This window comes from Echinops telfairi, unplaced genomic scaffold (assembly GCF_000313985.2).
Source record: "Echinops telfairi isolate 266 unplaced genomic scaffold, ASM31398v2 ScPeMD7_7427;HRSCAF=8465, whole genome shotgun sequence".
Classification (NCBI taxonomy): Eukaryota; Metazoa; Chordata; class Mammalia; order Afrosoricida; family Tenrecidae; genus Echinops; species Echinops telfairi.
The window spans coordinates 4,066,668-4,081,447 of record NW_022111327.1 but is presented as its reverse complement, the minus strand read 5'-3'; the positions used below and the strand labels follow the sequence as shown (position 1 = coordinate 4,081,447).

Below are 14,780 nucleotides of genomic sequence, written 5' to 3'. Positions count from 1 at the left end.
TCCCCCTCTCCCATGTCCCCCCGGAACTGTCAGTCCCGTTGTTTTCTCCTCCAGATTGTTCATCCAGCCTGCCCTAGGGCTTGGGTTTTCTTGATTCCCAAGGCCGCAGGTGCTGACTACCTGAGCAATGGCTGGAAATTCGGGTCACTAGCCTAGCAATAGGCCTTCATCAGAGCTGGCACTCAGGAGCATGTCCAATAAGCAGGTGGCGACTCTTCTTACACAAGGGCTAGAGGTCTAAAGGCAGCTTCCCTCCCCCACAAGATGAAAGCATCTCCCAGGGCAGGTGCTGCACAGCCCACTGCTTGTTGGGATTTCCAGAGCAGCACAAGGCTGTCTAGAAAAGAAAACAAAGCCCAGATATCCTCCAGGCAGAAGGTGAGAAGTGCCAGTAAAGCCAGGTGCACTCAGCTGATGGCTGGGACAGTGTGCTTCCCAGATTGGAAATCTGTTGGAAATTGCTCAGCAGCTTTCCCCAACGGGAATGCCCTGGTGTATCCCTCTGTACTCAGCCACTCAGACAACTGACTTGAAATAAAATGCTTACAAAGAATAGGATGGTGCCCAGCTGAAGTTCTCTCTCTCTCTCTCTCTCTCTCTCTCTCACACACACACACACACACACACGACTTCTAAAAGCTCATGGAAAAACAAAGATCATGGCATTTCGTCACAAACTGTATGCAATTCACATGAATAGTTAACATGTCAACGCTCCCAGGACTTAGCCCTGCTATTTTCTACAGTCCGAGTGGGTGTTCCTGGACCTCATGGACACCTAGAGACTTTGTTAGAACCTCAGGTCATTTCTGACTTATCAACCAAAGAGCCAGTTATGTTCAGGCCCACTTTAGTACTCTGGATACATTTACCAAAAAAAAAGGGTAATATACAGTAGCCATTAACATTAACATTAACTAGAAGAGCTAAGGAGATAAATAGCTCGCTGGAGGCAGGACACACATACACATTCTCTCTGCTTACTCTCCCTGGGAGACATTCCTGTTGACAAGCCACATGGAGCTAAGCTGATAGTAGCCAGGGCCCTGGAGCTGAAGGAGCCACATGGAGATCCACGCCAGCTGGAGAAGTTTCCACTGCCACTGGATCCACAAGACTTTCCACCCACTGGCCTGTGATCTTCATGCATTCAGCATTATTGCATGGCTGCACGAGTCTGATGAATTTAGAGACTGGTATCAGACATATGGGCTAATATCGGACTTACAGACTTGATCTGGACTGGGCTGGGATTTTTTAAAATATATAATTATTCTTTGATATTAAGTTCTTTCTTATACATATTTGAGTGCCTCTAGATTTGTTTCTCTTGTCAACCCAGACTAACACACCTTCCCCATGTAAACACAAAGGTGATAATTGAGTAGCATTCTCTCTTTAATCATCTATCTGAATTTCTCCACTGGATTGGAAGGTATGTGAGTATAAGTCTGTTATTATGTGCCATAGACTAAGGATGGAGCCATGAATAGATACTTGAGATTTCTTGAGTAAATTATATATATGCTACTTTGGTGAAGCTACTGCTAAAGTCCTTCCCTACCACTCCCCCACTTCCCTTTTCCAGGGCCTTGAAGAGGAAGTGCTCTGTTCTCTTTCTGAGATGTTGGTTTAATAATATCCTTTTAGGCCCAGCAGTTGTGCACTAAGTTGTGCTAGCTGGCAGCAGGCAGCTACTATGGGGCAAAAATATGCAGCCAGTCGAGATACATCCCTTCCACCTCTTTCTACAGAGACCAGGCCCTGAGTAGGCTGGAGTTACGGTCTCAGAAAGATGCCTGTTCCCTGCAGGTCTTTGCTAAACAAAAAGAGTTGACAATGGGACTTCTGGTCTGAGTTGAAAGTGAGGACAGGTGGAAGGAGACTCAAAACGAAACTCATTGCCACTGAGTCAATTCTGATTCATAATGGCCCTACAGGGGAGGGTAGAACTGCCTCTTTGGATTTCTAAGACTGTAACTCTTTATAGGTGTAGAAAGCATCATCTTTCTCCTGAGGAGTGGCTGGTGGTTTCCTGACGGTTGACCTTGTGGTTATAGCAGTCTAACACATAACCCAGTATGCCCCCAGGGGTCTACAAGATTAGTAACAAATGTAGCCCCTCATTGTAACCTCAGCTGTGGTCCCCTCGGTGGTGCTGCTTGCTCTCCGCCTTTCCCTTCCAGGAGCCATGAGATGAGATGAGATGAGATGGGCAAGTCAGCCTTTGAGTTCTGCTACTGCTGCTGCTCCTGCGGTGGCAGCTAAGTGACCTCAGGCAGAATGCTGAGGCTCACCCCACCCCACCCATGGAGATGATTTGGTGGCCGCTGTCAGCCCAGTAGCCAGCAGTCCAAAGGGCCAAGAAATTGGGCTCAGGCATCTAACCATGTTCCAGAGGAGATGATGCCAAGCTCAAGTTCATGCCCTTTCCAAAAGAGAATGCGGAAGGAACTAGCAGAGGCTTTCTCCTGCCCCTTTAACTCCTGAGCTGACTGTTAACACAGCAATGGGGGTAACGTGACAAAGAGCAGAGACAACACGGTGGTCCGTCCATCTGGGTCCTGCATTGACATAGATGCCGTGGGCTAAAGGCAGTCCAAGACCCCATTAATCTGCAGGCCCCAGGGGACTCGCAGGAATCAGGAAGGGGTTTCTAAAGACATGCTTAGCATAGATAGAAGCCTCGTTTCAATTTGCAACACCCAAACGAGAATCTTGTGAAATCAATATTCCTTCCGAAAAAGCGACAGGAAAACAAAAGAAGATGTATTCAGGAAAGCTGAGTTTTAAACCCGTGTCCCTCACTCAGTGCCATTGTCCCCACTGTCCAGGGTAATATCTAGGGGACTGCACCATCTAGTGAAAAGGGAAGACAGAAACCGTTTCTTAGGCATTAGGGGGGAATGTAGCGTCATCTCTGGTGGGTTTTGACAGAAGATCTCCCCAAATAACCCTTACACCTACATTTGGTTCTTGGCTGGGCTCTAGGATCTTCCTTCTACCTTCCCCTTTCCCAAGTATCTTTTACTTGGATGTGACCAGAGGGAGACAACCCAATCACAGGAGACAATGATAATACTAATGCCGGCTTTGCATGTGACCATTCTTAGGTTCCATAGTCCAGCTGCCTATCTCAGAACTACTCACTGATATCTCACCCACCCACCCATGCCTGGCCTCTTCCAAGTTCATTTCTTTACAGCTCTATGTGTAGCCTCCATCCTATATCACTTAGCTGCTTCTGAATACATGTAGAATACTTTTACATTTCTGCAGATGGTGTTCTGTGACACATGGGTTTGTCACAGAGGTGTTCAAAAGGAAGAGGTGATGAGGTGAGAGAAAGTGTTGGATTATCTATTAGGAGTGTGTTTCTGTTCTCAAATACCTCAGCCTAGAAGAGATGGCGTGCTGCTGACTCCTAAGGTAGTCTTGCCAAGAGATGACCATAGTCAAGCAGCAAGGGCAAGTGGATTGGAGGTTTTCAGTGAGAAGAGTGATTATGAGGCAGTCCCTCTCACCTTCACTGCTCCTGCTGGGGTGCTGGCAAGGGGTCAGTACTTAATGCATATACAAGCACCTTAGGGCTAAGATTTGAGCACTTGCTCCTCCTCTTCCCATTCAGTTCCAGCTGCAGTGCCTGGGATGGACTAATTGTCCTAGGATCCCTTTTGATGCTATCACTAAGAAAAGGGCTGGGCGGGGTGGCTCCATTGAGTTGCATCATGGGAAAGCCTTCTGTTTGGCTGGTGAGGGGCGGAGGGGGAGGGAGCTGCAGCTGAGCTGTTCTTTTAGATAGTCCCCTCTTATCAGGGCACCTCCTGCGAGGCTGTAAGCTAGCTCTGCAAAGCCTTTCCTAACCCTTTCATGGCCTCTTATTCCAGGCAGCTCTGTCCAAAAGACTGGAATGTTCTGTTTTCAACTCTACTCAGCTAAGCCATGAATCTCCCCAGAATCTCTGCCTCAAAAGCATTGCCTTTGATCCTAGGCAATTATTTCACTGGCTTTATCAATTGCTATTTTTATCTTACACTCATTCACTGACTCAATCCCAAGGTGTTTGCCATGGTCATCCTTTGTGGAACAGGCATGCCTGAAGGTCAGATGTCTTTTCCACCGGGCTGGGCTACGTGGGGAACAGTGGTAAACTGTCAGAATGGGTGAGCGTTAAAGCTGTGGAGCACCTCCCCCCCCCTCTCCAGGCCCCAAAGGGCCTCTGGTACACTGAAAACCGAGGCTGAGCCCTACCTGCCTTGATCATTGGAGGTGGAACGGGCTGGCTAGCAGGCCTGGAGAAGACCATCTTCCTGGAATCCAGCAGGAGGCGGCAGTACCCTGCAATCAGGCAGGCAAAGTTGGTGGCTTCTGGCCACTCCATCAACAGCACCAGCGGCTGAGAAGAGATGGGAAGAGACATGAGGACACAAGAGGGATAGGGAGAAAGGCAGGCAAGTTTCCAGGAGGATTGTAGTGACGCAAAGATTACTTGCGTAGTTATGGAAACCATACTTCCTGAACCAAAGGGTGAGGCACATGGCTTGAAAAGTGATTTCTTTGGATTTGTGCATTTATTTATAGTAAACAATTAGTCAGGTCTAAAAATTAAATCAGACTTTCATTACATATTTAATGAGCCACCATTACTGACAACAAGTACAATGATATCAAATGATAACATCTTGTGACCGCTGTGGGGCTGTATTTGTCTTTGTAAGAGTTCAGCCAGATGTGCAGGCCAGAGAAGAGCGTTGGTGTGGAAGTTAAGGCTAGATGAAGGAACAGCTAGGGCATTCTTTTTTGAAAAAGTTTTAATTCTGTTGTTGAGAACACACACAGAGCAAGACACACCCACTCCATCAACCAGTTCTGCATGTGCATTTTGGTGACCCTGCTGGCATTCCTAAGACTTTGGCAACTATTCTATTTTGTTATAAGTTGTTCCTTTCTCATGAACATAAATTTACTGCCCTCTAAGCTTCTGATCTAATCTTTTTAGTTGCTGTTGTCAATTTGATCTGATGTAGACAGAGTTTTTAAAAGCACTGTGCTCAAAGCAGACATTCTTTACTAGGAAGATAAGTGATCTGATCCTTTGGTTTTAAAGAAGACTGCTGGGCATATTTTTGGTTTAAATTTGAATAATATCTCAGGGTAATAGCTAAGAGGGTTCAGCCAGTCCTCATGGAAGACTGCAGTCCATGAGAATATGAAATTTTGTTCTGTATCCTCCTGCTTTGATTAGAAATCTTCCATAGAATCATTGTTCAAAATGCCACTGTGACCTTTTTCCAGGTCTTATTGTTCATGATGGTAAATCGTCCCACATATTGGAAACCCTCCTCCTGTTCCTGACTCTCCTTCTCCCCCTGTTGCTCCAGGTGAAGAGAGACCAATTGTCCCTTTGATAGCCCCTTGCAAACTTTTAAGAACCCAAAACCCAAAACCAAACTCACTTCCATTAAGTCAATTCTGACTCCCAGAGACCCTATAGGGCGGGGTAAAACTGCCCCTGTGAGTTTCTGAGACTGGTATATAGGAGTAGAAAGCCCTGTTTTTCTCCCCTGGCACTACATCATAAACTAGGAGGTAGAACAGAAGTACACGTTCTTAGGCCAATTAGCTAAGATGTACCATGAAGCCATGACCTTAAACCTCCAAAGCAAGGAACCCAAGAGGTGCATGGTTGTACATAAACAGCTCAGCCGCTACTCTTTTCCCTTTTGTCTTTGTTGTAAATCTTTCTATCACACCACGTTCGCCAACCCTACTGTTTATAAGTGTCCAACTTATTAAACAGCAGTTACATGAGTCAATGATGCAACCTATCCTTAGTGAGATCTGCCCCCCTCCCCACAAATGAGCAACAATCCTCTGAATGCCAACGTTTATCTCTGTGCTGGGGATTTCAAGATCAGCATTTCCCGACTACTGCCCTCCTGAATGCTCTTCCTAGCTCAGGACACATGCCAGCCGTGTTATAACTCTAGAACACAATCTTGTGTTGGATGGAACACTAACTTGACTTCCTGGATAGTGATACGATACCAAATGAGAATGCACACAAGGTCATGGTGCTCCTGTGCAATCCATGCAGTCTGAGCAGGAAAAAAAAGGGACTACCTAGTTCTGTGCTCTTTTCTCCCGTGAGAAAAGGGCCACGGCTGAGATGGGACTTTGGGGTCAAGACAAAAAGTGGCAAATGGGATGTTTGTACTTCCAACCAAATGGACAAGACTCCCAGCAACAAGAGCCAATCTCTTATGCAGCAAAGTAAAGACAGAAGGGGGGTGAAATGGGGAGAGAATAAAATAGCTTTGCTGCCTTATCCCTTTGTCACCAATACCAGAAAGACATACAAGGGCTTGCATGCAGTTAGCTGCAACCGCCATGAATATGCAGGCCTGGGATTAGCTAGGCGCATTAATGGACATCAGAGCCATCCTTTATGCCACTGCTTCCTTTCAATCCCTCATTATCTCCCCCCAAGAGCTGTTCTTGTCGAGGTATGTGAGTGGGTTACAAGTGTGCTGAGATACTGAGTCTTTCAGCCACTTGGGTCCTATGGCCACAAGAAGCCTCACGCCTTTATTCTGATGGTCCGTACAAATTGTGTCATTGTCTCTAGATATGGAAGAGGTTGGGACACACTAGCCTAAGGGACCCTTGTGGCCTCCTGATGGGTCTCCTGCCTCCACCTGCTACCCATGTCACTGTTGCCTACACTGCTGTCTGACAGTTCTTTCTAAAACACAGCTCTTCTGCCACTTAAAATCTGCAATAGCTCATCACCCATAGTCTGGAATACAGTGCAGGCCCCTGGGTGGTACATACAGTTTGGCACTCAGCTGGTAACCCCAAAGTTGGTCCCAGCCAGCGACAGTGCAAGAGAAATAGGCCTGGTCATCTTCTTTGGCACAAACCACAGCCCAGAAACCCTGACAGAGCAGTTCTACACCCTAACACATGGGGTCTCCTAAGTCACAAAGTCACAAGCATAAAACTAAAATCAATACCCACAGGTCTTAAAAGGGCTTGCAGTGTCCTTGGGGGACCTGGGAACAGTCTACACTTTCCAACCCATCTCCTTTGACGTGTGCCCTCCTGCTACCACTGCTCCTCATGTTCAAACCTATAAACCGGAGTCATAGCCACTGAGTTGATCCTGATCCCTAGAGTAGAACGGCCCCCGTGGGTCTGTAGCACGAGCAGAAAGCCACTTCTTTCTCCCAGAGCGGCTGGTGGTTTCTAATGGTTGACCTTGTGGCTAGCAATCTAAAGTGCAACCCACTGAGCCACCAGGGGCTCCGAGCTCCTCCCCTTACACTTCACCAGCTATGTTCTCTCCCACCTTTACCTATGCCAATCGCTCTGGCTGAGATGCTCCTGCTCCCCGCTTTGTCCACCCCGTGAGTAGCTCCAAACTGGCTAAAGAATTCACAGTTTCTGCCTTGGTATCTTCGAACAAGGTCAACACAGCTCCTGCGCTTAAGGAGCTGACACTCCTGCAGGCAATGGAAAGAAGCCAAATAACCATGCAAGTGAGCATGACTGACCACAAGCCAGGATATGGGGAAAAGCACAGAGAACTATCAGAACACAGAATGTCCTGGAGCAGGTGGGTGTGAACAGATACACGAGTGGCTAATTTGGATTCAGAAGTTGGAGAGAGCTTCTATGTAGCATGGCATCGGCCGACAGGTCTGAGGCACTCATTTGAGGGACTCATTTGACCAAATGACTCACTGACTGACGGACAGAGTGAGACTGACTAGCTAAAGGGCAGACTGGCCCAGAACCAGCTGGCTGCAGGACAGGCAGAATGCCTAACCACCCGCCATTCTAACTGGTCAGCTACCTGACTGGTTAATGGACAGAATTACTGACTGGAGACTAAGTGACTAATTGGCTGATCGACTTACCTGTCTGACTTCACTTAGCCTTCCTGTCTTATTTCTTATCCCTATTATAGCCCCCGTGTCAGTAATGAAACAGCATGGAGCCGAAGTACTGTGCACAGAGTGGGTGAAGCCCCTCCTCAGCTGGTTCAGCACAGCACATCAGGGACCTCTCTTCTACCACCCCTGCGAGCCAACTTGGCCCCAGCACATGGGCCAAAGGCAGCGTGCAAAAGGAACACAAGATGTGCTCATTGTCAGCAGGAGTAAACATCAAATCCAAGGCAGGCAAGCAGAGAGGATGGATCGGTTTTCTTAGAAACCTTCAAAAGCAACTTTTTATTTGAAATAGAATTTTAATGATCCTGGCGCCTAATGTAGTGCTTGTCCCTACAGAAAGCACTAGAGCAATAAAGCTCAAACACAGGACTAGCAGACACATTGGTTCTTAAGAGATCCCTTGGCACATTCCGTTGATGGTTTCTGCTCCCCCTGATGTGCTTCTGTGGTAATGGGGTATGGTAATGGTGTGGTGATGTCTCAGTCCCAGACTGCTGTCTCTTGGAGAAAGATATTTGAACACTCCCTCATGTTCGCTTCACTAAGACCAAATAAGCAGAGTGAAAACTCTCGCTATATATGCCCAGGCCATTTTCAAGTGGAAACCACCAGAAGGACAGTGGTATTTGATACATGTGCTCACTATCAGAAAGCAGAGTTGGGATTAATTTAACATGTTCCAGCCCTATCTTCTTCCCAGGGGACTCTGGGAGCTCGACGGCACCGAGTTTGGGGCTGTCAATTAGGGAGAGGATTGGCCCTTGAGGTAACCAGCATCCGGGAAAATGGTGGGATTCCAAGGGCCTGGAAGAGGAAAGGGCACAAGAAGATAGTTCCCGAGTCTAGGAAAAGGCTAACTGGGCACAACCAACCAACTTGGAGGCAAGGCAGAATATCACTTTAAGGTAGTGGTTCACAGCCTAGATGCACATTAGAATCACCTGAGCACCTTTTTCAAAAAACTGTATGCCCCATCCCCAGACCTTCTGATTTCAATGATCTAGGATTAGGGTGGAATCAATTCTGACAAACGGCACTTCTAAAGGACCGAGTAAAACTGCCCCCATGGGTTTCTGAGACTGTAATCATTCCCAACTCTTAACCCACTACACCATACCACCAGCACCTCCTTCCCCTCCTCCGCCCCCCTTCCACATACCTAGTGGTTTCTAAATCCCCATACATTATTTTGATACACAGATGGCTAAGAACGACTGTTCTGAAGTGAAGAATCTTCGTTTCAATCAGGTCCTTCCAGAAGACTTCCAGAGCCCAGGGGCATGATCTAGGGTGAAACTGTCCGGGTTGCTTTGGCATTTCCATACCCCCTGTTAAGGAATGTCAGACAGCCTTCCTTCAAGGTGCCCTGTATAACGATATGCTGGTAAATGTTTAACAAGCAGTTATCTGAAGTTCTGATTTGTAGCATTGGCCTATTTACCTGGTGTAAATACTCTCACTGTGGCTGCTTTCAAATTATCCACACATCTTTGAATACAAAGTTGGGAGAGATGTGCCCAATTAGCTCTTATGAGCCTCTGCAAAGTGGCTTCAGGATGCTACTGACTCTATGTGTAGACACACACACAACACACACACACCACCACCACCTTCCCACCAATCCTGCCTATTGTGCATACATATGGAGAGAGGCACCTCTCTGTAACCAGAGATGCTGCTGACATAAAAGCGCCTTCAGGAAGCCTTCCTTAATGCCCAACCAGTGTGAATTTTACCATCCTCTCTACTCTTCTAAGAGTCTCTTGATACCTCTCCTACGACCACCTCCTCTAGAGTGCTACATATGAGAGGGCTTTAGAACAGACCTGGGAAAATGGGAGTAAAAGCTCATGGAATTTTCCCAAGGACTTTTTGAAGCCCCCTCCTATTGTGGCCTTCATTTTTTTCCTACAAGGAGGGAGCCCTGGTGGCATAGTAGGTCACGCCTTGGGCTACTAACCACATGATCAGCAGTTCGAAACCAGCAGCTGCTCAGAACTGGAGGGAGAAAGAGGAGGTTTTCTACTTCTGTAAAGTGTTACAGTCTCAGAAACTCACAGAGGGAAGTTCTACCCTGTCCTATGAAGTCACTGAGTCGGTTTGTTTGTTTCCTCCTACAAAGTTCTAAGCCTCTTGAGGGCAAGCAGCCCCTCCCCGCCCCGCCCCTCAATAGTCCTCTTTTGTTCAAAACAAGGTAATCACTGCTTTTATCTTCACCGGTTTATCTACTAAAGGGATAGATACTGCCCGGTCCACTTCATAATGCACTGACTTGTAACTATGGTGCAAATAGCAGTCACCGCCAAGCAGAGATAGATGCATTGGGTTTTATGGAATAAAAGTGGGGTGGGAGCAGAATGCTTGTCAATCCAATTCTATCTTGAATGTGGTATATAAGACCGTGACATCTCAGGGACTCTGGTAATGTTTGCTATCACTGCTGTAACATAAATTTAGTGGCTGAAACACTACACATGCATTCTCGTAAAAATCTGGAGATCTGAAGTCCGACACCAGTCTCACCTGGCTACCATCAAGATTGGCTTCCTTCTGGAGGGCCTAGGGAAGGATCCATTTGCTTGTCTTTTCCAGCTTCAAGGAGCCCCGGTGGTGGAGTGGGTTACACATTGAGCTGCTAAGCACAAGATCAGCGGTTCAAACCAGCCATTGCTCCAAGGGAAGAAAGTTGAGGCTGTCTGCTCCCACAAAGATGTAAACGTCTCAGAAACCCAAACAGGCAGTTCTGCTCCTATACAGTCGATATGAATCTGAATCAACCTAACGGCAGTGGGGTTTTAGAGGCTGCTTGCAGTTCTTGGCTCCTGGTCCCCTATTTTTACCTTCAGGCTGAGTCCCTATCACATCCTATCACAATGACCTTCTCTTCTGCATTCATCTTCCTCCACTTCTAAGGATCTGTGTGATTACATTGGGCCCATGGAGATAATCCAGGATAAGCTTCCAGTTTTCGGGTCATCTGACTGGCAGACAATTCCAGCGCTAACCGCACTTTCCTATTACATAGCATAATCACAGGTTGTGGGGGGTGAGGTGAGGGGGTCTGGCAGGGACATTTTTCTACCAGATGTAGTATTTCTTTTTTCCAAAGCGGGAAAATCTTACTGTGCAGTAGATGGTTGTCCTTTGGCTTTCTTCGGAGTTTTATCGATTGTTGAGGGCAACACATATTTGATGAGCGCACCTCTGAGCACTCATCGCATTTACCTGCCCAGTCAGGGCTTCCTGGTCAGCAAGGTGCAACCTTGTTCCCGCCCTCCGCTCCCTGCCCAACGTTTCTCTTGGTTGTCCCGCAGTGTAGTTACTCACTTCTCTACCCACGCCACCCATTGCATGCCGCGCACAGCAATACTCTTCAGCGTACTTGGGACACCCGCAGTAGGCAATGAAGGGCTGGCTATCACTCGAGGGGGAAAACTAACAGAATTGCAGGTGAAGGGACACAAAGGATTATGGAAAATAGAACAACAACAACAAAAAGAGTAAGGTGTCTTCCCCACCCCCAGCCAGTCCTGGGGCTCTGGGGGCACAGTGAATGGTGTGACCCTTTGCTGGGTATGCCTACACAGTAGGGTATGCTGGGCCCCTCTAGGGTTTCCTGTATGGGCTCCAATAAATTCCTTCCCTTTTGCTTAAAAAAAAAAGTGAGGTGTAATAAGGTATGTATGTGATATCTGAAGAAGTGTGCTGGGGGATATGTGTCACTCTCGATGCACGTGTTTCACATTCGGTGTCCCATTGTGTTACTATTGCTGTCTTGTTAGCTCTCTCCCTGACGATTTCACCCCTGCACTGGTACCATGGTTTCCTCCTCACCTCTCTGGCTTTACACTGACCTGGTTCCCATCCATCTTGCCTATTGATCAAAATCAGCTTTCAACTGATCACTCCTCTGCTCAAAGACCTACAGTGGCTTCCCATTCTCCTTTCACATGGAATCGACATTCCTCTGCCTGGCCTTTGAAACTCAACCAACTTGTTTTTTTGTTTTTAATCATTTTATTAGGGGCTCATACAACTCTTATCACATTCCATACATACATCAATTGTGTAAAGCGCATTTGTACATTCATTGCCCTCATCATTCTTAAAACACTTCCTCTCCACTTAAGCCCCCAGCATTAGGTCCTCATTTTTCCCCTCCATCCCCGCTCCCCCTCCCTCATTAGCCCTTGATAATTTATAAATTGTTATTTTGTCATATCTTGCCCTGTCCGACATCTCCCACCACCCACTTTTCAATTGTCCATCCCCCAGGGAGGAGGTCACATATAGTTCATTGTATTCGGTTCCTTCTTTCCTACCCACTCTCCCTCTCCCCTCCCAGTATCGCCACTCACAACACTGGTCCTGTAGTGATCATCCGCCCTGGATTCCCTGAATTTCCAGTTCCTATCTGTACCAGTGTACATCCTATGGTCTAGCCAGACTTGCAAGATAGAATTCATGTCATGATAGTGGGAGCGGGGAGGAAACATTTAGGAATTAGAGGAAAGTTGTATTTCTCATCATTGCTACATCACTCCCTGACTGGCTCATCTCCTCCCTGAGACCCCTCTGCAAGGGGATCTCTAGTGGCTTATTCATGGGCTTTGGGTCTCCACTCCGCACTCCCCCCATCATTCACTATGGTAAGATTTTTTGTTCTGATGATGCCTTACACCTGATCCCTTCGACACCTCGTGGTTGCATAGGCTGGTGTGCTTCTTCCATGTGGGCTTTGTTGCTTCTGAGCTTGATGGCCGCTTGTTTACCTTCAAGCTTTTAAGACCGCAGACGCTATATTTTTTGATAGCCGGGCACCATCAGCTTTCTTCGCCACATTTGCTTATGCACCCATTTGTCTTCGGTGATCCGTTCGACACCTCATGATCACACAGGCTGATATGTTGCTCCATGTGGGCTTTGTTGCTTCTGAGCTAGATGGCCGCTTGTTTACCTTCAAGCTTTTAAGACCGCACATGCTGTATCTTTTGATAGCTGGGAACCATCAGCTTTCTTCACCACATTTGCTTATTCACCCACTTTGTCTTCAGCGTCAACCAACTTGTTTTGCCCACCTCTAATTTCTCCCTTCTTTTTTCTCATTAGTCTCCTTTCTAGTCAAGCAACAGGGCTTATTGAGCCGCACATATGATTTGCTTATTCCAGTGTGCGCTCTCTGCCTTCGAACATTTCCTCCTTCTCTCTGCAAAAACATGGCAATTATTTCAAAACCTAGTCTACAGCACCCTCGTTAACCCTCTCCTGTTCTTTTGTTCTAGGTTCTTCTACACAAATATCTAGTGGCATCACCAGGTGCAGTGTCACCTCTGCAGTAACTCATGGTGTGAGACACCCCCCCCCACACACACCCCCATGGTTAGAACACCCATTCCATTCACAGCAGCTACCCTCAGATCTTAACCTCTCTCATTGTCCAAGGAAGAGACTCTATTCTCTGCCTCATAATGGATGCTACAGCCTGCCCTGCCCACAATCTGATTGGCAAGGGGGAGAGGGGTGGTGGAGTGTAATAGTGGTAACAAGTTACCCCACTGAACGATGAGTGACAACAACCTTAGTAATGCCACTGTGTCAGTGGCCCCAACTCTTAAAGCCCCTGTCTGCCTGCTGCCACCATGGACCGTAGGTCATTTTGGTGTTCCCCCTCCCATGACAGTGTCAGGGGGTGTGGTCCCCAGCCCTTGCCCCCACCCCCTCTAGTGATACCACTGCACTTCCCTCCTCTTACTTTTTCTTTACTGAGGTCCTCTTTTTAGAAAAAACAACACATTTCCTCTACTGAGGTCCCCATTATGGGCTAAGACATTGTAGGTACACTTTCTCATGTAAGCCTCACCTCACCACAACATTAACCAAACCAAATAAAACAAACCAAAAAAACCAACTGTGGTTAACATAGATCCAACAAAACATTTTGCCATTTCAAAAATCATTGCATGCACATTTCAATGGTATTAATTACAGGCAGCATGTCCTTCTAAGCATCTTTTGACATAAGTATTTATTTTGTAATTAAATAAGTCAGGGTGCAGAGAGATTAAGACACTTTCTCCAGGATACACAGTTAGGAAGAGGTGGACCTGGGATATCTGATTCTACAGTTCTAGGCATTATCTAAGGAGCTCCCCCAAAGTTAAGTACTAAGTGCTTGGCTGCTAACTGAAAGGCTGGCAGTTCAAACCCACCCGGCACTCTGAGAGAGAAAACAACACCAACCCCGCTGTTCAGCTGCCAAGGAGACTCTAAGGGTCAGTTGCCCTCTGTCCTAATGGGTAGCTGTGAGTCAGAATTGACTCGATGACACATGGCCCCAGCAGCATCCCTGTCCTGAGGTTTCGTTCTGAAGCCAGGCCATGGTCTTTATAAGTCTGTTTGCTCCATCAGAAGGTAACCCGCCTGGGCAGCACTGTGGAGGGATGCTCCCAGAAATGCAGATGCCTATGTTGTTAAAGAGCTCCAAGCTTGAACTTTCCACTATTTGAACAAGACAGTTCGAAAAGACCCTGCTTACTGTTTGTAACTTTGCTCGAAGGTCCCATTGAAAATCCAACTTGAAAAAAACCTGTATGGGAGAGAGCGCATTGCACGTCGAGTCTCACTGCAGACAAAGGGGTGACTCTGCAGCCGAGCACCTCTCTTGCTCAGACATCATACAGTGCTTGTGTTAGTGCGTTAAAACATTAATGCTGGGGGGAACCAATTACAAGAATCTAAGTATAGCCTCCTCCCTGGGGAATGGACAGCAGAGAAGAGGGCGGAGGGAGACATCGGACAGTGTAACTTATGACAAAACTATAA

General features: G+C 47.1%; 1 protein-coding gene across 1 annotated transcript in view; it reads right to left on the bottom strand.

The window, feature by feature from the left end:
* Positions 1 to 14,780, bottom strand: part of FRMPD3 (FERM and PDZ domain containing 3) — a 59,977-nt gene that overhangs the window by 20,529 nt on the left and 24,668 nt on the right. The window contains exon 8 of the mRNA XM_045298574.1: positions 4,252 to 4,396. Coding sequence (XP_045154509.1) covers positions 4,252 to 4,396 — 145 coding nt within the window. The remainder of the gene's footprint in view (positions 1 to 4,251; positions 4,397 to 14,780) is intronic.